General features: G+C 39.1%; 1 protein-coding gene across 1 annotated transcript in view; it reads right to left on the reverse strand.

The window, feature by feature from the left end:
- The window catches only part of PEAK1 (pseudopodium enriched atypical kinase 1), a 290387-nt gene that overhangs the window by 22641 nt on the left and 242722 nt on the right, over positions 1–25024 (reverse strand). Inside the window, exons 8-9 of the mRNA XM_024761788.1 lie at positions 18136–18326; positions 90–835 (exon numbers count right to left, since the gene is read on the reverse strand). Of these exons, the coding sequence (XP_024617556.1) occupies positions 90–835; positions 18136–18326 (937 nt within the window). The remainder of the gene's footprint in view (positions 1–89; positions 836–18135; positions 18327–25024) is intronic.

Here is a 25024-nt window from a genome sequence, read left to right on the forward strand (position 1 = left end):
AGGAATGAAGAAAAATAAAATGAAACCAGACCCATCTCAATAACAGTGTGTCAGAGAAGATTAAAATCAGATTTATAAAATTTTCTTACCTTGACTGCATAGTTATTAAGTGGATCTTTTGCATATGAAGCTGTGTAGTAAACTGCATCGCCTGCCTCACAACATGGCTTGTCACTGGTTAGCCTGAAGTCTGACCAGCTGTCCACCCCAAAACGGAGCTGGTCTTTCTGTCCAGCCATGAAGAGGTCTTCACATTTAATAGCCAGTTTCTTCAAGGCATCTGTATGAAGGCTTCGGATTTTACCCACCACTTCTTCACGATTCTCAAGTCCTCGATAAAGTGCTTGTCTCTGTGGCTTCTGGATACTCCGGCCCTGTCTACAAGAGGGACCACGCCGGCTGGACAGGGACTCTGTGCTATTGGAAAATCTATCCTTAATACTGAGAGTGGTTAAGCTGGAGATGCTGTTTGCTGCTGAGGGCACAGGTCTCTCCTTGTGCAAAGGTCTCTCCAAGGAGTCATAAGACTCAATGTCCAGTCCCTTGAGTTCATAACTGATTGAAGAGCCAGCACTGCTGGCATCCCAGTTGGGGTCGATATCATAGGTGGGATTAGCCATGACACAAAGAGTAGTTTCCAGGGATTTTTGGAGGTCTTTGGAGATTGGCTCTGTATTGGCTCTTATGATCATTTTCTTTGGCAGTGGGGGTGGTGTAGGTTGAGAAGCATTAGGTGCTTCTTGGTCTGTTTTCCCACCAAAGGCAATGGCATCATCCAAAGCTCCCTTAGGCTGCCGTGGATGCTTGGGAGGTATCATGGCTGCTCTAGATTGCCCTGTATTGTTTTAAAATAAAGAAAGAAAGGGAAAAGAAAGAATAAGTAAAGTTTTCATTCTTGTTACATAATTGAAACTTAAGCAGAGGTGGCCACGAGAATATAAGAAGTCAATGCTTTAATCCAAAAATGGTAAAAGAAAACAAAGAACAAATAGCTTAATTTAAAGGTAAGAGTTCAAGACTTGATGGAAGCAACAAATGTGAACAATGTCTCTGTACTTCTTTGCCATAGGAACAGGGCAATGGGCTTTGTTTTCAAGAAGGAATTCATATTCTCCATTCCTGGCCCCAAGAGTGCTGTATTCACCACTCTAGAGTACTAACGAGTGACAGACACTCAAATAACTGTACTGTGACAGAACAGAGATGATAGTATTTGTGCATAAAAAAAAATTACTTGGGAGCATTATTAAAAACAATTGGGATTAGCAAATGAGACCGCTAGACTGGTGCTCAGAAGATACTATTCTATTCTTTTAACTTTGTTCCAAAGTTACATTGTATTGTATAGAGCACCTGTCATTCTCCAGCCAATACATATGAATACAATTTCATAAACCATATTATTTCACTTCACTACAGAGATGGATTCCAGCACCACTTAAACTGGTCTATGTATAAGATCCCTGAGATTGTGGTAAGGGGAACCATGTATATGAGCAGTCAACTGCTGTTTCAAACATCATTCACAAACTCTTACATGATTCTGTTTTATTTTGGGGGACATATAAACTGTGATTTGAGGGATGCTACTTTTGAAATTCTCTTACAACAAGCCCTAGTTACAGGACCAGTCATCTTTGTTTCCTTTCTAGAATTTACGCTTAGAAGAAGATAAAACGCATAAGTATGTGATCAATGACACCTTCAGGACCTATTGTATAATGGGGAAGGAGCATTATTTTTTTAAAGACAGAGAAATATACCATGAAAGTTTAATAAAAGCTATTAAAATCAGTAATGCTACTAAAATGAAATCTCCACTCAATATTTTAGAGTTAGAGCATAATGCTCTGTTATGGGTGGAATTATGTCCTCTCTCCCAAAATATACTGAAGTCCTAACCTCTGGTACCTGTGAATGTGATCTTATTCGAAATAGAATCTTTGTAGAGGTAATCAAGTTAAGATGAGGTCATTAGGGTGGGCCTCAATCCAATATGGCTGGTGTCCTTATAAGAAGGGGAAAATGTGATATAAAGACAGACACACAGGGAGAACACCATGTGATGACGGAGGCAGAGACTGGAGTAATGCAGTTGCAAGCCAGGGATGCTAAGGATTGATGGCCACCACCAGATGCTAGGAAGAAATAAGGAAGAATTCTACCTAGAATCTCAGAGGGAACGTGACCTTGCTAACACCTTAATTCTCCTCCAAGCTGCCAGAACTACAGGAGAATAAATTTCTCTTGTTTTAAGCCACCCACTTTGTGGTACTTTGTTATAGAAGCCGTAGGAAACTATGCTACTACTGATGATTAGACAGAACAGAAGGCATCAGATGGTCTTGAGGATGATAATGAATAAAGATCGTGGCTTGTTTTATTAAAAATCATGTCCTTGTAGCAATGCCAAGGGGAAGCACCATACAAACTGTGATTGTAACAACAATATACTCCATTTCCCACATATGCAACTCTCTTCAAGAACATCCAAGAGTTTACACAAACTATGACAATATATAAGCACACCTAAGGATGCCCTTTCTCCATCAATGGCATGTAGCAATATTCTTTTTTTTTTTTGGCAGTACGTGGGCCTCTCACTGTTGTGGCCTCTCCCGTTGCAGAGCACAGGCTCCGGACGCGCAGGCTCAGCGGCCATGGCTCACGGGCCCAGCCGCTCCGCAGCGTGTGGGATCTTCCTGGACCGGGGCACAAACCCGTGTCCCATGCATCGGCAGGCGGACTCTCAACCACTGCGCCACCAGGGAAGCCCAGCAATATTCTTTTACAAGGAACAGAGCTATATTACATATAAATAAGAAATATGAATATATAGACAGCATGAGAATGAGACAGAGAAAGAGTATGAGAATGCCAAACTCTAAGAGGGCCAGGACTTTTGTTTTACTAATTGCTGTACCCTCTGTGTCAAAAACCAGGGCCTGTATTTAATTGATGCTCAATAAATATTTCTTGAATGACTAAAGGAATAAATATTTAGTGCTAAAAGAGGCAAAACTGTATAGGTACCTGTAACAAGTAAAGATACTGAATTAATAATTTACAAAATCCCCACAAAGAAAAGTCCAGGACCATATGGCTTCATTGATGAATTCTACCAAACATTTAAAGAAGTATTAAAACCAATCATTCACCAACTCTTCCAAAAAAATATAAAGGGAGGGAACACTTACCAACTTGAAACCTATGAAAGGCCAATATTACCTATATATCAAAACAAGAGAAAGACATTACAAGAAAACTGTAGACTAATATCCCTTATTACTAGGCACAAAAATCCTCACAAAATACTAGCAAACTGAATCCAGCAACATATGAAAAGGATTACACATCACAACAAATTTGGATTTATCCCAGGAATGCAAGGTTGGTTTAACATCTGAAAATCAATCAATGTAATACACCATGCAAACAAAATAAGGAGTGAAAAAACCTCACATGGTCAGCTCAACAGATGCGGAAAAAGCATTTCAGCAAATCCAATACTTTTCATAATAAAAACACTGAACAAACTGGGAAAAGAAGGGATCATCCTCATCCTGATAAAGGTCACCTATGAAAAACCAAGAGCTAAATTATACTTAATGGCAAAAGACTCGATTTTTCCCCATGAAGATCAGGAACAAGACAATGATTTCCATTCTTGTCACTTCTAGTCTACATTGTACTGGAGGACCTAGCCAGGGAAATCATGAAAGGAAAAGAAATAAGGACATGCTGATTGGAAAAGAGGTAAAATTATCTCTATTCACAGGTGACATAATCTTGTATATAGGAAAGGCTAAGGAATCCACAAAAAAACTATTAGAACTAATATACCAGTTCAGCAAGATTGCAGGATATAAGATCAATATAAAAAATCAATTGTAACCTAAACAGACATTTCTCCAAAGAAGATGTACAGATGGCCAGCAAACACATGAAAAGATGCTCAATATCACTAACCATTAGAGAAAAGCAAATCAAAAGTACAATGAGGTATCACCTCACACCGGTCAGAATGGCCATCATCAAAAAATCTAGAAACAATAAATGGAGAGCGTGTAGAGAAAAAGGAACCCTCCTGAACTGCTGGTGGGAATGTAAATTGATACAGCTACCATGGAGATTCCTTAAAAAACTAAAAACAGAATTACCATATGACCCAGCAATCCCACTACTGGGCATCTACCCTGAGAAAACCATAATTCAAAAAGAGACATGTACCACACTGTTCATTGCAGCACTATTTACAATAGCCAGGACATGGAAGCAACCTAAATGTCCATCGACAGATGAATGGATAAAGAAGATGTGGTACATATATACAATGGAGTATTACTCAGCCATAAAAAGGAGTGAAACTGAGTTATTTGTAGTGAGGTGGATGGACCTAGAGTCTATCATACAGAGTGAAGTAAGTCAGAAAGAGAAAAACAAATACCGTATATGCTAACGCATATGTATGGAACATAAAAAAACCCTACTGATGAACCTAGTGGCAGGGCAGGAATAAAGACAGAGACATAGAGAACGGACTTGAGGACACAGGTGGGGAAGGGGAAGCTGGGACAAAGTGAGAGAGTAACACTGACATATATACACTACCAAATGTAAAATGGATGTCTAGTGGGAAGCTTCTGCATAGCACAGGGAGATCAACTCAATGCTTGTGATGACCTAGAGGGGTGGGATAGGGAGGGTGGGAGGGAGGCTCAAGAGGGAGGGGATATAGGGAGATATTTATACATATAGCAGATTCACTTTGTTGTACAGTGGAAACTAACACAACATTGTAAAGCAATTATACTCCAATAAAGATGTGAAAAAAATCTATTGTATTTCTACACACTGGCAATGAATAATCCAAAAGTTAAATTAAGAAAACAATTCCATTTACAATATCATCAAAAAGAATAAAGTATTTAGGAAAAAAATTAGGAAATTAAGTGTAAGACTTATACATGGAAAACTACCAAACACTGATGAAGGACATTAAAGATCTAAATAAATGAAAAGACATCTTATGTTCATGGATTAGACTTAATATATTCAGATGGAAATATTCCTCAAATTAATCTAAAAATTTAATGTAATCCCCATCAAAATCCCAGCTGGCCTTCTTGCAGAAATTGACAGGATGATCCTAAAATTTATATGGAAACACAAAGGATCAAGAGTAGGCCTCCCTGCCCAAATCTTGAAAAAGAGAACAGTCGAAGAACCCACATTTCCCGACTTCAAAACTTACTTCACAACTACAGTAATCAAGACTGTGGGGTACTGGCATAAGAATAGAAATACAGATGAATGGAATAGAATTGAGAGTCCAGAAATAAACTCATATTTATGGTCAACTGATTTTCAACAAGGATGCCAAGACAATTCAATGGAGAAAGAGAAGTCTTTTCAACAAATGGTGCTGGGACAACTTGGTATCCACATGCAAAAGAATGAAGTTGCACCCCTGCGTCATAGTATACACAAAAATTAACTCAAAATGTATGAAAGATCTAAATGTTAAGGGCTAAATCTATGAAACTCCTGGAAGAAAACATAGGAATAAATTTTTTCGACCTTGGGTCAGGCAATGATTACTTAAATATAACACCTAAAGCAACAAAAGAAAAGCAACAAGAGAAAAAAATAAATTGGAATTCATAAAAATGAAAAACTTTTGTGCTTCAAAGGTTAACTTCAAGAAAGTGAAAAGACAGCCCTTAGAACGGGAGAGAATATGTGTAAATCATATATCTGATAAGAGACTTGTATCTAGAATTTATAAATAACTCTTACAATGAAAATATAAATAACCCATTAAAAGTGGGTAAAGGATTTGCATAGACATTTCTCCAAAGAAGATATACAAATGGCCAATAAGCACATGTAAAGGTGCTCAGCATTTCTCACTAGGTAAATGCAATCTAAAACCACGAGACATCACTTCACATCCACAAAGCTGGCTTCAATTAAATAGATGAGCAAGTATTAGTAAAGATATGGAGAAATTCAAACCCTCATACATTGCTAGTGGGAATCTAAAACGGTGCCACCACCTTGGAAAACAGTTTGGTAGTTACTCAAAAAATAAAACACAGAGTTACCACATGACCCAGCATTTCTAATCCTAGGGATATATCTGAGAGAAATGAAAGCATATGTTCACACAAAAACTTGTACTCAAATGTTCACAGCAACACTTGAGTCGAAGTACAAGATAAGAGCCCAAAAGTGGAAACAACTCAAACGTCCATCAACTGATGATGAATGGATAAACAAAACGTAGCATAGCCACACAACGGAATATTATTCAGCCATAAAAAGAAATGAAGTACTGATATGTGCTACAACCTGTATGAACCTTGGAAACATTATGCTAAGTGAGAGAAGCCAGTAATAAAAAACCACATATCATATGTTTCCACTTATATGAAATGTCTAGAAATACACAAATTCATAGAGACAGACAGTAGATTAGTGGTTGCCATGGCTCGGGAGAAGGGAGAATGGAAACAGACAGTGATTGTTAATGGGCTTCTGTTTGGGGTGATGAAAATGTTCTGGAATTAGATACTGGTAGTGGCTGTAAAATTCTGTTAACATACTAAAACTCGTTGAATTGCACACTCAAAAAGGGTGAATTTGGGCTTCCCTGGTGGCGCAGTGGTTGAGAGTCCGCCTGCCGATGCAGGGGACACGGGTTCGTGCTCCGGTACGGGAAGATCCCACATGCCGCGGAGCGGCTGGGCCCGTGAGCCATGGCCGCTGAGCCTGCGCGTCCGGAGCCTGTGCTCCGCAACGGGAGAGGCCACAGCAGTGAGAGGCCCGCGTACCGCAAAAAAAAAAAAAAAAAAAGGGTGAATTTTATGGTATGTAAATTATATCTAAATAAAGCAAATCAACAATCCATTTTTAGAAACCACCATAAATTCAGTTTTCAGTCATATCTTCCCATTTTTCTGTGCTCTTAACAATACGAAGGATGTAGGGGCTTGGCATTTACTGAACTCTTCCTGTGATGGTGAGGCCTCCCTCCCAGTGGTCAGCAAAGTAGGTCAGCCCTACTTTGCCTCAGCTAATGTGAGAAGTCAGAAGCACAGTTTATTTACAAGATGACAGAAATATGCTTTGTAACAAATCTCCATTTTCCACTTGCTGACTCAGACAGTGGAAAAGGTTAGAAGTAGTGAACTGCACCAGCACCTTATCTTCCTGTCCTGACTACTGTGGCAGTGTCCTGTTACCACTGTCTCCAGTTTTGCCTTCCTCACCACACTAGCCATTAGAGACTTTATTCAAACACCAAAGCTGATCATGGCACTCCTCTACTTCAAAAATTCCGTCCTTGAGAATTTGGACTTGATCCTGGGGATGGAGTTTTGTTTGCTTCAGCACAGAAAGCAAGGCTTTTATGACCTTGCCCTGGTTGTTCTGTTCCTCTCATAGCATTTCCCCTTGTGTCATAAGTTGGGGCTACCAAACTGCTTGTGGTTTCTCCAGCACTCTTGGCTACTTCATGTTGTGTCTGTGTTCATGTTGACCCTCTTCCAGGAATGATTTCCCTCTCCTCTCATCTTTAAACATTCTGCCCCTGAGGAATGTTTCTTACTCCACTTCGCAAAACTGACCTCTCCTTCCTTGGGACCACAGATACATTCTGTGAACGTTTCTCTCTAAGCACTTAGAATACTTGACTTGTGTCCCTGTCTGAATTCCCCATGGGTTTGTTCATTGAGGACAGAGACCTGCCTCATTTGTACACCCAGAACAAAGCAAAGAGTCTGGCTCAGGGGGAAATGGAAGGAAGAAAGGAATTAATAGAAAAACTAGAAACATGAACCTATTCTCACTCCTTCCAATGTGGACCTTAGGAGAATCTTTATGGGATGGTCATTTTCTTTCCATTTTTCTAAATCAGAACAAACGAAAACAATCATGGACACAGAAGGAATGGAGGATTCCAAAAGTGCTTTTCTTTTCTTTTAAATGACCTCAGAACTGACAGGTGAGACAAGGTCTATCATCAGCAGCAGCTCTTTAGTGCTTATCAGAGGAGGTAGAAGAGGGCTGATCATACCACTTTCCACCACCTTCAGAATAAAGTCCAAACTCCTCAGGAAGTTGGTCAAGGCTGTCGGCCTTATCTACCACTATTTCTCATCAACCCTCCCACAAGAATCACTCAATTCCTGTTCTTTTGATATGCTCCATGTTTTTTTTTTTTTTTTTTTTTTTTTCGCCACCAGCCTCTCCAGCCGCGGAGCACAGGCTCCGGATGCGCAGGCCCAGCGGCCATGGCTCACGGGCCCAGCCGCTCCGCGGCACGTGGGATCCTCCCAGACCGGGGCACGAACCCGCGTCCCCTGCATCGGCAGGCGGACTCCCAACCACTGCGCCACCAGGGAAGCCCTGCTCCATGTTTTTATTCTTACATCTCTGCCTTAGTAAAGGTGTTCCGTCCTAAGCCCAGCTCAAATAACCCTTTCTCTACTGAAACCCTCCCTCCTCTCTAATCCCCACCTCCAAACTGGGAGCCATCCCTTCTTCCTCTGTGTTCTCTTACCACTTTTCACTCTATGATAGCATTTTTAGCCTTTTATAATGTGTATTTATTTATTTATTACATTTCCTCAGAACTTCAGGCACGGTGTGAGACACGCAGCAAGTGTGCAGGAAACAGCTGCCAGACTGAAGGGCAGAGTGTCAGCAGAGTTGGTCATCATTCCGAAATGAAAATGGACAGCCAAGGCAGCAAGAGGGTAAAGATAATTAATAGTGGTTTCTCTCCCTAAACAGTGGGATATGGTCTCCTGGGAGCTAAGATTTCCACATAGGAATAAGAAATGTTTGCGTTCCAAATGAAACCATGAACATTCTACAGCCCATGCAAGTAGGTCAAGCCATTTGCCCAAGTCTAAAAGCGTCCTGTGTTTTTTAATTTTTTTCTTCTGAGAAGGACAAGTTCTCCTAACTGAATTCCAATCATCTGGGTCAACGTTTTAAAAGCTTGGTATCTTAGTTGTTTTTATTTTAAACTTTTAATCCTGTACATTCTTCTCAAGCCTCCGGGACCAGACGCTAAGCTCAGCTTTCAGCAGGCCTGATATAACATCACATACTCTACATTTTTGTGGCATGCCAGCTCTCTAAACAGAAAGAAAAATAGATTGTGCTCTAAACCTTGCCTTATAGACTAAAAAGTTCTTTTGGACAAATATATTTGACTAAACCACACTCAATCTTTCCTTTCCTTTCTTTTTGAGTTTCTAAACTCTATCTTTATACTTTCTCTTCACTTAAAAATGTCTTCAGACTGACAAATAAGGCCTTATATCACATTCTGAAAAGCAAATGATGAAAGATGGATTAAAAGGGAATAATTTAATGACACTACTTCAAAGAAGCAAAAAGGTGTTTAAAACTCCTCAGGAAGGAAGATTATTGATATAGGCTCTAAAAACTTACACAATTGGTATAATAAATAGAAAGGAAATAAGAAAAATATTATCTCTAAAGATCAACATTTTAAAGATGGTTATACAGTAAAAAACTCAAAATAATAATTACATCACTATAGACATCTACTGGAAGGCACTATCATTTGAAGACACACTCAGGACAAATCACAGCAAATGTTTGCTTAAGACCTGACAAACGCTAGAATCTTAGGGTGCTAGGGATTAAAGGCACTTAAGGATAACCCATTTAGACAGGAACAGTATGTTAATGAGTACAATTAGCTCTTTATTCCAGTAAGACAGGAATGTCATGGTCTCCTGGTCAGTCTCCCTGCCTCCAGTCATTCTGTAGGTAGCTTCCAGAATGATCTTTAAAAAATCCCGATCATGTCCCTCTATCCAAAATTCTTCAGTGGCTCTCCATTTCCTATAGGTAAAAGATACACTCATTGTGATACATACATACCATTTATGATCTGGCCTTGCTTTTCCACTCTGCCCCATTTTGCCAACTCTGCCTCTTTCACTCTGCACTTAAGCTACCTTTAATTAATTACTGGTAGTTAACTGAACATTCATTTTTCTATCAAGCTTCAGGCCTTTGTACATACTCTTCCCTCTACCTGGAATGTTCTCCCTTGCTTGTCAATCTGGCAAACAACTACTCTTCTTTCAAGCTTGAAAACTTAGTGACCCTCTCCTAGACTCCTCAAGGCAGGGGCTTTTATTGAACCTTTAAATACCTGCATCACAGCAACTATCACACGAGCTCCTAAGAGGCCAGCCCCCATGGCTGTCTTTCCCAAAGAGCAGAAGTCCTTGAAGATAGCACTAGTATTCCCAGTGCCTAGCCTGGTTCCCAGGAGATAGCTGGCACTCAACAAATGAAAGTGTTAAAGCCAAAATAAATGGAATATATTTTTCTATTTAAATTGTAATTTCAATATTCACCCTTAATCTTTTCCTAGGGCTCATGACAAGTAACACAGATGAGAACAGGAAGGGAGAGGACAACAGAAGAGATGATCATCACCAAACTGGGAAAGATGCACTGGAGTTTATAAATATAGATGCCACATAGCACACTGTGCACCAGCCTTGTCAAATAAGTAGGCCTCTCCTTGGCTGCCCCCAGCACTCACTGTATCACCCCCTGGCAGTGGGCATCAGCAACTTAGGAGGAAGGGTCTTAATCTATCTGAGCATTATTACTGTGCTAGGTCCCACCACAGTTAAATGCAAGCACCAGCTGGCAAACCACAGGGGACATCAACTTCATGCCAAATGATAAAACGAAGCTTTAGGACCACTTCAGGCTCAGGCTTAGCCTCAAATAAAGAGATACATGGACCAATTTAAAGAATGTCAGTGGTGTAGCAGCTGACAGACTCAATTTTTAAAGATCTCATTAATGAGAACCTCTCCAGGAACAGAGATTATTTATTTGGGGGTAAGTTATCTATGTAATTTGAATATTGTACTCTGCCAACCAATTCCAGTACATGGGAAACTATTTTTAAGTGTGAATGAAGCTAACTTAAAAGATAGGAACACAGTCTATAGTTTCTTTTTAAATAGAGATAATTACATTTTTAGGAAGTACAACAAATGCACAAACAAATGTTCAGAGCTGTCACTCTCACTTTGTTAAAAAACATCCAGATAATCTAAAAATGTGCAATTCTTTCATCTTTGGTTCAAATAGTTAACTTTGCATTGTGTGGCACAGAATTGTTATTCCTCAATAATTATTTGTTCAGTAAATGAATGAATGATATACTTTTCAGAATGATTTTTTTTAAAGCTGCCAGTTATGATGACATTACTCCATAATTACAACCATCAAGGCTGGCAATGTAATGACATTCCTTTAAGTTTATCTATTCTTTAAAATTTAACACCGATGGTCAATACATTGCCAAAGGAAGTTCTGGAGATAGAAGACTTTCAGGTGTTTTCTTTCAGTGTTTGAACAGTGCAGCCTTGAGGAGATGCTCTAGGTAAGTAAGATGAGAAATGTGGACAGTTTCACGTGGAAAGGAAACTGAGGTATGGCTTACATAATTCCTTAATTAGGAAACCCCTGATTAAGTCTCATTTTAGAAAAAAAAGCCAGTTGATAAATGGAACACACAAACTAGGACTTGAAATTTTCCTGTATGAACTTTCCTCAGGAGAGCTCAGTTTCCCTAACCGGAAACTTACATAGTCAAATGCTAAGTCATTTTTGGCACATTCATCCAAACATGTTCTCAGCACCTTCTGTGTGTTTTAGATAACGTGCTAGGTTGTAGGCACAAAGAAAGAGGAACAAGCCAAAATTCTGTCCAGTAAAGGGAGACTAGATAGATCTTTCTAAAAAGTAACGTCTAGAGTACTCGGTTAAAAAGTGAGTAAAGGAGAGCTAAAGTCACCAACTAATTTCCAACAGAGTAGAAGTTATTACAAGATCCTGATTTCAGCAGGCTGATAAAGTAGTCAGGTGTGCCACATAAAAATCTAGCGATATTCTAGACATTTTGAGACAGACATAAGAAACGTGGGGAAATGTTGAAGGTCTGATTAAAAAAACTTTCTATCACTTCTTTAGGAAATCATTTTGGTGGCAGATACCCTGCTAAATTCAGTTTCGGGTGTATTAAAGTGTTATAGATCAGAGTTTGTCCAGTGATCATCACATATCACCATCACCCAGAGGAAAACCATCACTCTATAAGGGGCAACCTTCCTAAGCAGTTGTCAAGTGCATAAAAACCAATAATGATTTTTGTGCCCACAGAAGACAATACAAATCCCCCAAATAAGCAAGTCTTTAAAGCAATGCTGTCCAACAGAACTTTCTGTGATGACAGAAATGTTCTGTATCTCTGCATGTTGAATACGGTAGCTATTAGCCACATGTGGCTACTGAGCGCTTGAAATGTTGCTAGTCAGACTGAATTTTTATTTACATTTTAATGAATTTAAATTTAAATAGCCAGATGTGGCTAGTGGCTACCATACTGTATACTGTAGCTCTAAAATCTATAATTAATACTGTTATAAACAAAATAAAGTTTGCTTTATTTATGTTAAGGACAAGAAAAAAGGCAGCTGAATTAACCCTGGAGAGGAATCTCTAAGGTGAAAAACAAATGGATGGTTCGCATAAGTCGGTAGCTTTTTGTGGGAATGGTTGAATCACAACAGCTCTTGTTATACCATAGCAGAGAAAGGAAGCTGTCTCAAAGGTAGAGGTCTAACAGGAGATTCTGACGTACGGTAATCAAGGCCTATTCCAATCCAGTTTTTTTTTTTTTTTGACTTATTAGTTTTCAGAACTATCTAAGAAATGTGGGAACTACAAAACAAATGCAAACCATGTCTCTTTGTTTCGCTATAACTAGCAGACCTTGGGGGACTGGGTCTGTCGCAGTACTTCGCTGTTATTTGTTATGTCTCCTCTGGTCCCTGTTGGCCACCTTGGTGTCCTGTCTCCTCTATCATGTTTCACTCTCCCAGTCATCAGTTGTATAGGCAGTCCACAACTTTTTGGACTTGGATTTTGTTGCTCTGCTTATTCAACATTTCTAATAAACATTCAAAATTATTTCTGCTTTATGCTACATTTTCTGGCTAGCACATCAAACATATTGAAAAAAAGAAAGCAACAGTATATTTTGGTGTAGAAATAAAGGAACTTCACAATTATTAAGCACTTCTATGTATCAAGTACTTCTTTTGCCATCAGCCCTACAAAGCAGATGCTACTATTCCCTCATGTCAGATGAGGAAACTGAAGCTCAGAGATGGTAAATAACTGACCCACAATCATGTAGGCGGGCAGTGATACAGCTGTCATATAAACCTAAACCTGTCTGATCCCCCAAACCTACGTTTTTTTCCTACTATATAACACTGCTTCCTAAGTCCACTTCACAATGCAATTTTCAGAAATAAATTCCACAGCAAAAATTATGGTAACCCTTAACTTCCCTCCTTCAGTTTCTTCCATCAGTCCATCCGTCCTCTGACTCATTTTTTTAAAAAAAGAAGAAGAAATTAGGTAAGAAAATGAAAAAGAAATATGTAACTATACACCTAGACATAAATGAGTATATCCTAGAGATAGAAGACTTTACAACTAAAAATAGAAAAGTATACTGTTAGAGATAGAAGACTTTACACCTATAGATAGAGCAGTATACTCCTAGACATAGAAGACTTTACACCTACAGATAGAAGATTATACTTCTAGAGATAGAACACTATACAGCTAGAGACAAAAGAGTGTACTCCTAGAGATAGAAGACATTATACATAGAGACAGAAGATTATACTTCTAGAGATAGAAAACTATACACCTAGAGATAGAAGACTAGACTTTACAGCTAGGGATAAAAGATTATACTTCTAGAGATAGAAGACTGTACATCTAGAGATAGAAGAGTATACTCCTAGAGATAGAAGACTTTACGTCTAAAGATAGAACTGTATACTCCTAGACATAGAAGACTTTACACGTAGAGATAGAAGAGTATACTTCTAGAGATAGAGGACTATACACACACACACAAAAAAAAAAAATAAAATAAAAAATAAAAAATAAAAAAAATTAAAAAATAAGAAGAAATTAGGAAAGAAAATGAAAAAGAAATATGTAACGTGTTTGTGGAATGGTTCTAGAATATTTAAAAGGATCTGAAGCTATTATATTAGGTTTTGTTTCCTTTTGGTCTTAAAACACATTTTTTTTTTTTAAAGCTACCAGGGCATTAAATTATAAGAAATTACTCCAAGGGATAGTTTAAAACTTCATGCAAATGATTTATTGAAAATATTAAAAAAGGTAAGTTCCAAATGCCACCTGAAATACTTTTTCCATTAGGAAAAATAACAACAACAAAACAAAAAATAACACCTATCAGTTTGTAGAACTGATGGAGCCAATCCTATCTATTATTCAGTTATTATTTTACTCACATAGTAAAACCTTTCCAAAGAAGCAACTAACCATGTATCATATCCTATGGAGTCAAGTTATCACCACTTAAGCACTTAAGGAAAGTTAGGCAACATTTTATGAGTATCACATATCTTTAAAAGTAAAGCAATAGGTAGAAAGAAAGCTATTTTTCTGATGGGGCATCTGTAACTTGGTATTTTTGTACCCTATCATAATCTTTTTAAAAAAAAGTCTTAAATTTTGTGTCTCAAAGTAGATGACTTAAAAAAAAAGGGGAGACAGCTGCAGCCCTTCAGTAACTTCTAAGAATTTAGTGGCTGCAATCATTATAGTCTAGTAATATAGACCAACTGGGTTCCAATCTTGGTTCAGTTCTTACAGGTTCTGTGACTCTGGGCACGGCACTCTGAGGTACTTTCCTCATCTGAAAAATGGGGATAATAATTCCTAAGGTTGTTGTGAGGATTAAATGAGTTAATATGTAAGGCACTTAGCGTATTCTTGAAAGCAATGCTCTATTTTTTTCTAACAATCTACATAACTGGGACGATAATAAGCTAAAACAGTTAACTTTAACTGATGTGGGCAAATGGATATTTTTAAAGAAAAGATGCCATAAGATAACATACAATCAGTAAAAATTTGTATATATTTTACTGAGGATGTCATGAAAGAAATTTCAGTGCAGTAAGAATGTCTGAAATATAATTCCTGATATATTTGCTATCTGAGGACATATACTAAATAAAAAATAAAAAAATAAAATTTTCATCTCATAATATGTCTCATAAAATGTAAAAGAATGGAAAAAGTTCAATAAACCACTTGACTATAAAATCTATTCCAACTGGAAAATGGTATCCAAGATGGTTGCTTGGGTAAACTGCAAGGGTTTACTCTCCCCTACCCACAAATCACAGAAGGCTTCAGGAACTTAGAATGGAAGTCTTCTCCTTATGGAATGTATTTTCAACTGCATGTGGGTTGTTATGATTAAGTTTCCCAAAAGGACATAGTAGAGGGCTTCCCTGGTGGCGCAGTGGTTGGGGGTCTGCCTGCCGATGCAGGGGACGCGGGTTCGTGCCCCTGTCCGAGAGGATCCCGCGTGCCGCGAAGCGGCTGGGCCCGTGAGCCGTGGCCCCTGAGCCTGTGCGTCCGGAGCCTATGCTCCGCGGTGGGAGGGGCTGCAGCAGTGAGGGGCCCGCGTACCGCAAAAAAAAAAAAAGGACATAGTAGAGCATTTCTCCAATAGTTTTACCTAACCTTTTGGTCCTCTTAAGGATGTCCTTATTTCCAAGTACACTAGCTGATCGTAGAATGATTTATCCTTACAATAACCTGACAGAGGAAAAAGACAAAGAAAGGAGGTGAGACACTAGGTAGAAGAACGCTTTGATATTATATTCACTGGTTTCCAGACAGATGTGAGAATTGGCCAGTGGTCCATAAGAATCTTACTAGGGCTACGCATGTGGCAGTGCAGCTCATGCTACTCATCTCTCTCTTGACTTCATGGGAGAAGAGCACTAAGAAATCCTTGTCCAGCCCCAAGCTTTGCTTTTCAGAAGGAGACTCGGTGACCCTCAAGGGAGAGACAGATCAGAAGTCACTGGGCAGTCAAGGAAGAAGACTGAAGACGATTTCAAAACTGAATAATCTTTGCATTGATAAGTACATTAGAGATAATTTAGTTCAACCCTCTGTGTAGTGCAGGATTCGCCTTCACAGCATCTCTGAGAGATGATTCCTCAGGCTCTGCCTGAACACCTCCAATAACTGGGATCTTCCCTCCTCAAATCTGCTAGCCCCAAGCCAGAAATCTGGGATATATTATAGATTCTTTTTTTTTTTTAAACATCTTTATTGGAGTATAATTGCTTTACAGTGGTGTGTTAGTTTCTGCTTTATAACAAAGTAAATCAGTTATACATATACATATGTTCCCATATCTCTTCCCTCTTGCGTCTCCCTCCCCCCCACCCTCCCTATTATTGTAGATTCTTTACATCATTCATATCCAATTAACCACTGAGGTATTTTACCTGTCAAATCTCTCTTAAATCTGTTCACTGTTCCCCCTCCCCACTATCTTAGTTGAGGCCTTTCTTTCTCATCCCTTTATGTGGTTCTGCAATAGTATCCAACTACCAGATTTCCTGCTACCAAATAATTTGCCTCTAATTCATCCTCACATGGCAGCCTGCAGTGGACATTCTAAAACACAAATCTTTTTTTAGATTTTCTTTTTTTTGATGTGGACCATATCGAATTTATTACGATATTGCTTCTGTTTTATGTTTTGGTTTTTTGGTTGCAAGGCATGTGGGATCTTAGCTCCCTGACTGGGATCAAACCTACACCCCCTGCATTGGAAGGTGAAGTCGTTTTTTTTTTTTTAAATAAATTTATTTATTTATTTTTGGCTGCGTTGGGTCTTGGTTGTTGCTCGCGGGCTTTCTCTAGTTGCAGTGAGCAGGGGCTACTCTTAGTTGTGGTGCCTGGGCTTCTCATTGAGGTGGCTTCTCTTGTTGAGGAGCACGGGCTCTAGACGTGCAGGCGTCGGTAGTTGTGGCTCGTGGGCTCTAGAGCGCAGGCTCAGTAGTTGTGGCGCACCGGCTTAATTGTTCTGAGGCATGTGGGATCTTCCTGGAACAGGCCTTGAACCCATGTCCCCTGCATTGGCAGGTGGATTCTTAACCACTGTGCCACCAGGGAGGTCCTGGAAGGCGAAGTCTTAACCACTGGACTTCCAGGGAAGTCCCTAAAACACAAATCTAATCATATCATTCCTCTGCTTAAAACCCTTTACCCTTTAGTGGTTCACTACCACAAACAGCAAAAAAAATCCAAGGTTTTAGCCTGAAATGCATGATCTTGTCTAACTCTCCAGGGCACACCTCAGCAACACTAAATGGTTGTGTTATCCACACGTACCAAGCCGTTTCGCATCTCCATACTTTTTGCTCATGTGTTGCCTCTTCTTTGCTCATGTTGTTACTCTTCTTTCCCTCTGTCAACCAGCTAAATAAGTTCAGAAATTATCTCCAGGAAGGCATCTTTCTTCCTTTTTAAAAAAATTTTAATTTTATTAATTATTTGTGTGTGTGTGTGGCTGCATCGTGCGGCATGCGGGATCTTAGTTCCCTGACCAGGGATCGAACCCACACCCCCTGCAGTGGCAGCGCAGAGTCTTAACCACTGGACTGCCAGGGAAGTCCCCTGGAAGGCATCTTTTGACACCCTTCCCTGTGTAATATAAAAATATTCTGTGTGGGGAATTCCCTGGCAGTCCATTGGTTGGGACTCTGCGCTTTCACTGCTGCGGGCCCAGGTTCAATCCCTGGTCGGGGAACTAGGATCCCGCTAGCTGCATGGCATGGCCAAAAAAGCAAAACAAAAAAATTCCGTGTGTATTCTCTATCACTGCACTCATTATATTATACTGAAATCATTAACTAGCTCATCTCTTTCCCTCCAGGTGAGTCTCTCAAGGCAGGGACTATGTCAGAATCCTAGCACATGGCACAGGACTCATGGTAACAGGTGTTTAATATATGCCTAGTACAAATTAAATACAGGACTTTTTCTGATGTGAGTTAAAATTTGTAACTCCAATTTCCAACTTTTGCCCCATGGAACAATAAAAACCATCTTTCCAGGGAAATAAGCATTAGGCTGGTACATAAAAAGACAAACTTTAAATACTCTTTACGTGACATTTGCACTTACCTAAGTTGCTGTATGTTGCACTACAGGGATTCGGGTCCATAGGACCTGAAATGTCTCCCTTTTCCTCTTCCTTTTCCAGTTCAGGCAGCGGCAATGCCGATGTGACTGAAGTACAGCCCCCACCATCTTGCTTCACAACAGTGCTTGGATTCCGAGGAGAAAAATCCTCTGTCACTTCGTGGGTCACGTGACTGAAACAAATCAGACCACCATCACACTGGCATTCAAAGGTTTTTGCTAAAATTTAGATTTATGGAAGGCACATATTGCCATAAATGTAAATAACTGGCCCTATAGTCACAGCAATGGGTCATAAACCCCAACATACCTGTCTGAATATAAGGCAGTCTTTCATGCAGGCAGATACTTCTATCATATGTATATTGGGATACTTGATACATACTTGATTCATACATATTGAGAATTCAGTTTGGTAGAGGAGCTATAGTAGGCTCAGAGGGAAGTTTGAGAATAACAGGTAAGGAGTGGAACTTTTTTTTAAGGTAGTAGGGGTAGAGGGAACTGAATGCTTAACTTGTTAAAGAGTAATACACTAAAGTATTTAAGAAAGTATTTAGCATATTTACTATATTTACCATACTATAGTACAGTCATCCCTTGGTATCTGAAGGGGGCCGGTTCTAGGACCACCCACAGGATATCAAAATCCACAGATGCTCAAGTCCCTTATATAAAATGGCATTTGCATATAACCTACACACATCCTCCCATATACTTTAAATCATCTCTAGATTACTTATAATACCCAATACAATGTAAATGCTATGTAAGCAGTTGCCAGTGCACTGCGAATTCAATTTTTGCTTTTTGGAACTTTCTGGAATTTCTTTTCCCCTAATATTTTTAATCCATGGTTGGTTGAATCTGCAGATGTGGAACTTGCAAATAAAAAGGGTGAACTGTGCTACAGTACTATAATAAATATGAAATACTTTACAGTATTTACTTTATTTAGTATATAATATTTACTACACACTAAAGTATTTACGAAACTATTTAGTAAAGGATCAGGAGTAAAGTTGAGATTTAAAAAAGGAAGTAAAGCAATTATTTTAGGTAAACTGAGGCCTGGAAGCCTTGTTGCTAGGAGCACAGTGAAGCATCAACCTTTTGCCTGTATGCATGCAGCAGGCAAGGCAAATGGAAAAGAAAGTTCTGACCTCTAGTTAATCTCATCTATTAAAATGAATCTGAAGCATCCCATTGGCCACATACCAGAGGATGGTCATCCATAGTGCTTTGTGTTTCCCGATCTTGTTTCACTGCTGCCTGCTCGTTTGCTTATAGCTATCTCTTCCAGTCTTCCCCACATCCCACTCTGCCTGAACTTCCAATTCTGTTGCTATAGAGTACAAGGGGGTGTGATGATTATTAAATGTTGGTGGAGAAAACCGGCCTAGTTAGAAAATCTCATTGGGCTGGTTCAATGAAACAAATTCAAAATCAGGCACCTTTAATGGTTTCTGGGTCTACTAAAAGTATTCCTAGACTGTCACACACTCACCAGCTAGCTCTTCTTCCTGTTTTTTTTTTTTGTTTTGTTTTAATGGGCAAAGAGAAAGAATGAAAGGGAACATCTTATATACTGTGACATGTTATTTCTGGATTTTCAAATGGCAGTGAGTCATGGTGACATTTACAAGTTTCTTTAAAAGAGGTACTTTGTTTGATCATGTGTCATCAGAACATATATCACCTGTGGATTTGAGGGAGTAGATCTGAAGGAGGAGTACTTTCTTATCAATTTTTCATTATGGAAATTATGCATGTGCCAGAACAGAAAAATAAGCCTTGAAGTCTGCTGGATACACAACTTCAAAAATATTCTTTCAAAGCTGGCAGAGCCAGAGGTCTCTCTGTACTGAGAGTAAGCAATGCGTAGGAGGTACCATTATGGAATCTGGCTCTTGGGGATAGGGTGAGGTGGGAAGGGATCAGTTCACTAGCAGTCAGCAGGGTGGTTTATGTAAAGGAGGCCTCACATGCTAAAGCATGCTGACTCTTCTTAATGGGCTGCCTTAGGTTATCAACCCAAAACAAAGCTAGTTTCTCATAATATGGAACATCATAAATTCAAGGTAACAAGGGGCTCTACTTCCACGCGTTAGCGAAGAAAGCAAAGTGACACTTCTGAGACCCTCTTAGACGCCACTTAGTGTCACTGAGAAGTTATCAACATGCTTCAGGAGAGGGAAAATGATCTTTGCCGGGCAAAAGTTAATTTAAGCCATTTTAAATTTCAAAGCAATAAATATAGTGATTAAAAAACATCATCCCCCTTTGACAGGAAAAACATTAAACCTCCAGACACTCTCTTCTTATTCTCGAGTCAACTTGAGAGGTTTCTAAAAAGGTGTTAGGTTCCTAATCTCTGCAGCCTTGCTCTTGCCTTTTCTCTTACTTCCCCCAATCTCATCGTTATTACTAAAAGGAAGCTCTCTTTTCCATTTGTCAGAAATGATTGGTGAAGGCGGGTTCAGAAACCATGACTCCACCCTTGCTTGTCTGTTTTCCTCCCAGGGAACGGGCTATTTATATTAAGCCTATTGTAAAAACTACAAGAAAGAGTTGCTGCTATTAACCAGTGAGGAATTCCCTGGGCCTGTTCCCACATACATGAAACATAGCTCTGTACTCTTAAGGGGTTCTCAAAACAAAATATGGATGCTAAAAAAGCAAGAAATATCAAAGACTCACCCACTGTACGCACTCATACAATTCCCCATTAAAGGAAATTCTACAGGGCCTTCTTCAGTCTGTTAATCATGTTCTGGAGCTCTGATGAACCATAGCTCCCACTGAGTTCTGGAGGACAAGTGGGGCAAGATATAAGAGGCTCGAATCCTGCACCTTAATATAACCCACTGCACCTTGACCTTTACCTGAGGGGTTTGGCCTGGGAAATGAGCCAAATTACCTTTGGGAAACTAAGCAAAGTGAAAGCTAGTTTTATTAACTCTTTGAGGACCAGGGCAGCACAACCCATATTCTCTACAAAGGTCAGTTTTCACAAAGCACATTTTAAATAAGTGCATTGGTATATTAAATCACCAGTTAAAACAACTGTCATCTATGAAGAACTATGCAAAAGAGCTGATGAAAGTTAAATCACATGGATTTGCAAATGGATACTAAGACGTTTAACCTGCATTTACAGTGACAGCAGTGTCTAAAAGGAAGAACTTTAAAAAACGCATCAATGATATGTCATGTCGATGCTTGAGGGAAGAAAAGCTCTTTGTATGATTAAAATGGTAAAAGAGAGAGGAAAGGGGAAAGGAAGAGGTTTTGAGAGTTCAAGCTTAGATGTGGTAACATGCTGTGACTAAAAAATGAAAAAGAATCAAGAACAGCATCAGAGAAGGTGATTCAGTCACTACGAATAAACAAATTGTCCAGGAAGAAAAAAGGAAGTAAAATCCTATAATTAATTTATCTTAGGCATATTAATTTTATAAGGGAATATAATTTTTGACCATTGACTTTTTTAATGTTTCATATTTAGATATGAAATCAGAAAACCCTCCCAAATAGTAATATGACACTTTCCAAATACAGGCTTTATCTCCTAACAAAGTGGTTCACCACTGACCTTTCATTGGGAAATGTTTGATGTAATGGAGAAAACACCAAAACAGGAATCAGAGAACCCAGATTCTGTTTCCCTATTACTTTGATCTTCTGTACAAACTAGATGACAACATCAGGAGGGAGATAATGGAGAAAATGAAAAGTCCCCCATTTCGCCCATGAGATAGATGGTTAAAAAAAAAAACGCTTTAAAATGAAATTACAAGAAATCTACTAGGATTTCTAATACAATATATCTTAGCACATGTCTTGAAGTAGCAAATAATGATGAAGGTAATGATTTTTTTCAGGATAAGTACAAGTTGATATTCATTATTATAAAACAGAACTGTTAACTGATAAATGGCCCACAGAGAGGAAGTTATGGCTTTTCTATTCCTGCTATTCAAATTCATGTTGAAACAATCCCTAGTTCTGTAATGCAATGTAGGATATCTGTAGTAACTATGGCATTGACATCTAGGTCCTTGATCATCAGGCTGGGTCAAACCCTGACTTTGTCTCTCTTTTCCTGACCCTCAGCATTTGTTCTACTTTCAGAATGGGAGATAGCACACATTTCTTTTTACCTCAAACTCTTTGACCAACGTTTCATTAATGACCAGTTTTTAATTGAGATTTGGTAATGTCTGACCTGACACACAAAAAATCACGTCACTATCTCCACAAAGACACATCTCATTTTCTGAACATGGAGGATGAACTTAAGGTATTCAAAGGAAATGGTAACATTGTTACAGATCTGTCTGTAATACAAATGAATCCCTTGGTAAGTTTATATCTCAACAGTCTGCAATAGTCATACATAATTCAAAGCCGCAGAAGCAATCTCCTGCGGGAAGCTCACTTGGCTTACCCAGGTAGTAGGATTAATCATTACACCATCAAATGAAATAATCCTTCCCCCCCCCCGCTCCCCCAGCAAATTCATTCAAGACAGATTTTGGTAGAAATTCTGTTAATGTCTGAATATACTTTTTAAAAAGGCAAATCAAATGCCACATTAGAAAGGATTAAAGGCCTTTATGTATCCAAGTATTTCCATGATTTCAGTTCAACTTTTTCTTCAAATTCAACCACCTTCATTCAGCTTCAAAAGGGACAGTAAATGAAATCAGGCTTCTGTAGAGACCATCTGCCTCTTGGGGCAAATGGTATCCTAAATTCTCATTTGCCAGCTCTCTTCAGCAGCTGCATCTGTCTTTAGTTGTCCAGGTCAGCCAATAAGCAAATGCGTGATTTTTAAAACCTCCTTTTACCCCTAAAGATAAGATCAAAGCAATGAGAAACAGCATTTCATGGTTTTATTACTGGTTTCCAAAGCCGCTTATTTCTAGAGTTGCTGGGGATGATGGACCTTTGCAGAAACGGGATGTGAATCAACACGAGGAGGAAAGATCAAAGTTATCGAATCCCACACTGTTTATTTACTGAAAGGGGGAAAAACTCCATTTCCTTCTGTCTCCCTACCTCTAGGACCTCCCACCAATATGACATTTCTTAATCCTATCTTAGTTTCCAGGTCATCTACTTGATTTCGTTACACTTTCCAATTACTGGCATTCTCAGGTAGAAAAGTGTTGTGTCCATTGATCACTATCTTAGTGTCTCCAATTTTCCACTAAGCCTTCTGTCGTCTAACTGAAAACTTCAAACTTCTTATCCTGGACTGAGATTAACCTTTAACTGAGATCTGATGAGTTCTTGCTAATACGTCTAACATAGTCTGGTCAGACAAAGGTAGCTCTTCCTGGTGTGAATGAAGTGGCTAGGTCTTGGGATGGGGAAGACTAGCAGCCATGTGCAAGGTCTTGAATAGACTCTAATGTCCAGATACTGCACAGTTTCAATTTTTTTTTTCTTTAACAAATGTGTTTTTTTTTTTCTTTAACAAATTTTTTCTTTAGCAAATTACAAGTGTCTTTAAGGCACTAGGCTGTAAGACAGCAAAGTAGATAAAAACACAGGCCACTGTAAATCACTGTCACCTTCATAATACTAAGAAAAATTACAGTTTTAAAATTCTATGAAATAAAAATTCAGAATGGCATCTGTACAAATTAACAGAAAAGATAAATTAATCTTGGAAAAGAGCAATAAAATAGGGCCGCTTTTCTCAATAACAGAGGTGTGGAAGGAGATTCTCAGCGTCACCATTTGGCCTTAGCTCACTTCTAAAGAATGGGGTCAGATATTGATGTTTATTTCCTGGAAAGGCAAGGTATGAGAAGAAGCTATCCACAGGCCTCTCTAACAGGACTAACCTAAGGACGATATGGAACAGTCCTTTTCGGGTCCTGGACTTTTCCCGCATGCCCAGAAGCTCTGGAGAAGTGAGTCACTGCACCTTTCCCCAGTGTCCTCTTATCTCCCTCAACTGCCCGTTTGCCCTTTGAGTCAGGGGAGCGAGATGATTATGTACACTAAACTCTCCAGAACATGGCACGCTCGCTGGAGGAATGGATATAGGGAGGGAACAGGAACAAACACTGCTCAGAACCTGTTCCTACTCTACGCTGCACAAGCCGCACACCGTTCTGTTTAACTCACAAAAACACCTCAAGAGGTAAAGGCGGTTATTCTCACTTTACAGATGGGGAAACCAAGACTGAAAAAAGTGAAATGAATTGTCTAAGGTTATGTGTGTACTTAGGTGACAGAGTCAGGATCTGAATTCGATACTATGCAACTCTAACACCCGTGTTCTTTCCACCACACCGATACCATTAGGTAAGCCTGGTGCATTGTAAAGATTCAAGAATAAATGCTTGATTATGAAGATGAAGAAGTAAAAGTGTTTTGAAAAGAAAAAAGCTATTATTGAAATGTGGGGTATTAATGATTACAGATGGATTCTTTTGAAAAATTCTAAACAAAGTCATTGTTTACATTGCAAAAGGATTTCTTTACATGGGAACTGCTCTGGTATAGAAAGACTGTGTTTATAGATGTTTGGCTTCCTAATAATAATCACCACCACTACCTCCACATCTGCTGACTGCTAGGTACTGTGTGCTTAAATATATATCTCCTAACAATAATACTCTGAGTAAGGGTTGTTATTCCCGTAATAGCAAATGATAATAGTAGCCAAAACTTACACAGTGCTTATTATGTCCCTGTTCTAAGCCATGTCTCTCAACAGTGGCACTACTGACATTTTGGACCAAATAATTGTCGTGGAGGGCTTTCCTGTGCATAGTAGAATCACACTAACATCTCTTACCTTCTATCCAATAGGTGTTGGAATTACTCTCTGCTTCCCCAGTTGTGACAA

Source organism: Neophocaena asiaeorientalis, unplaced genomic scaffold, assembly GCF_003031525.2.
Source record: "Neophocaena asiaeorientalis asiaeorientalis breed wild unplaced genomic scaffold, Neophocaena_asiaeorientalis_V1.1 scaffold54, whole genome shotgun sequence".
Classification (NCBI taxonomy): Eukaryota; Metazoa; Chordata; class Mammalia; order Artiodactyla; family Phocoenidae; genus Neophocaena; species Neophocaena asiaeorientalis.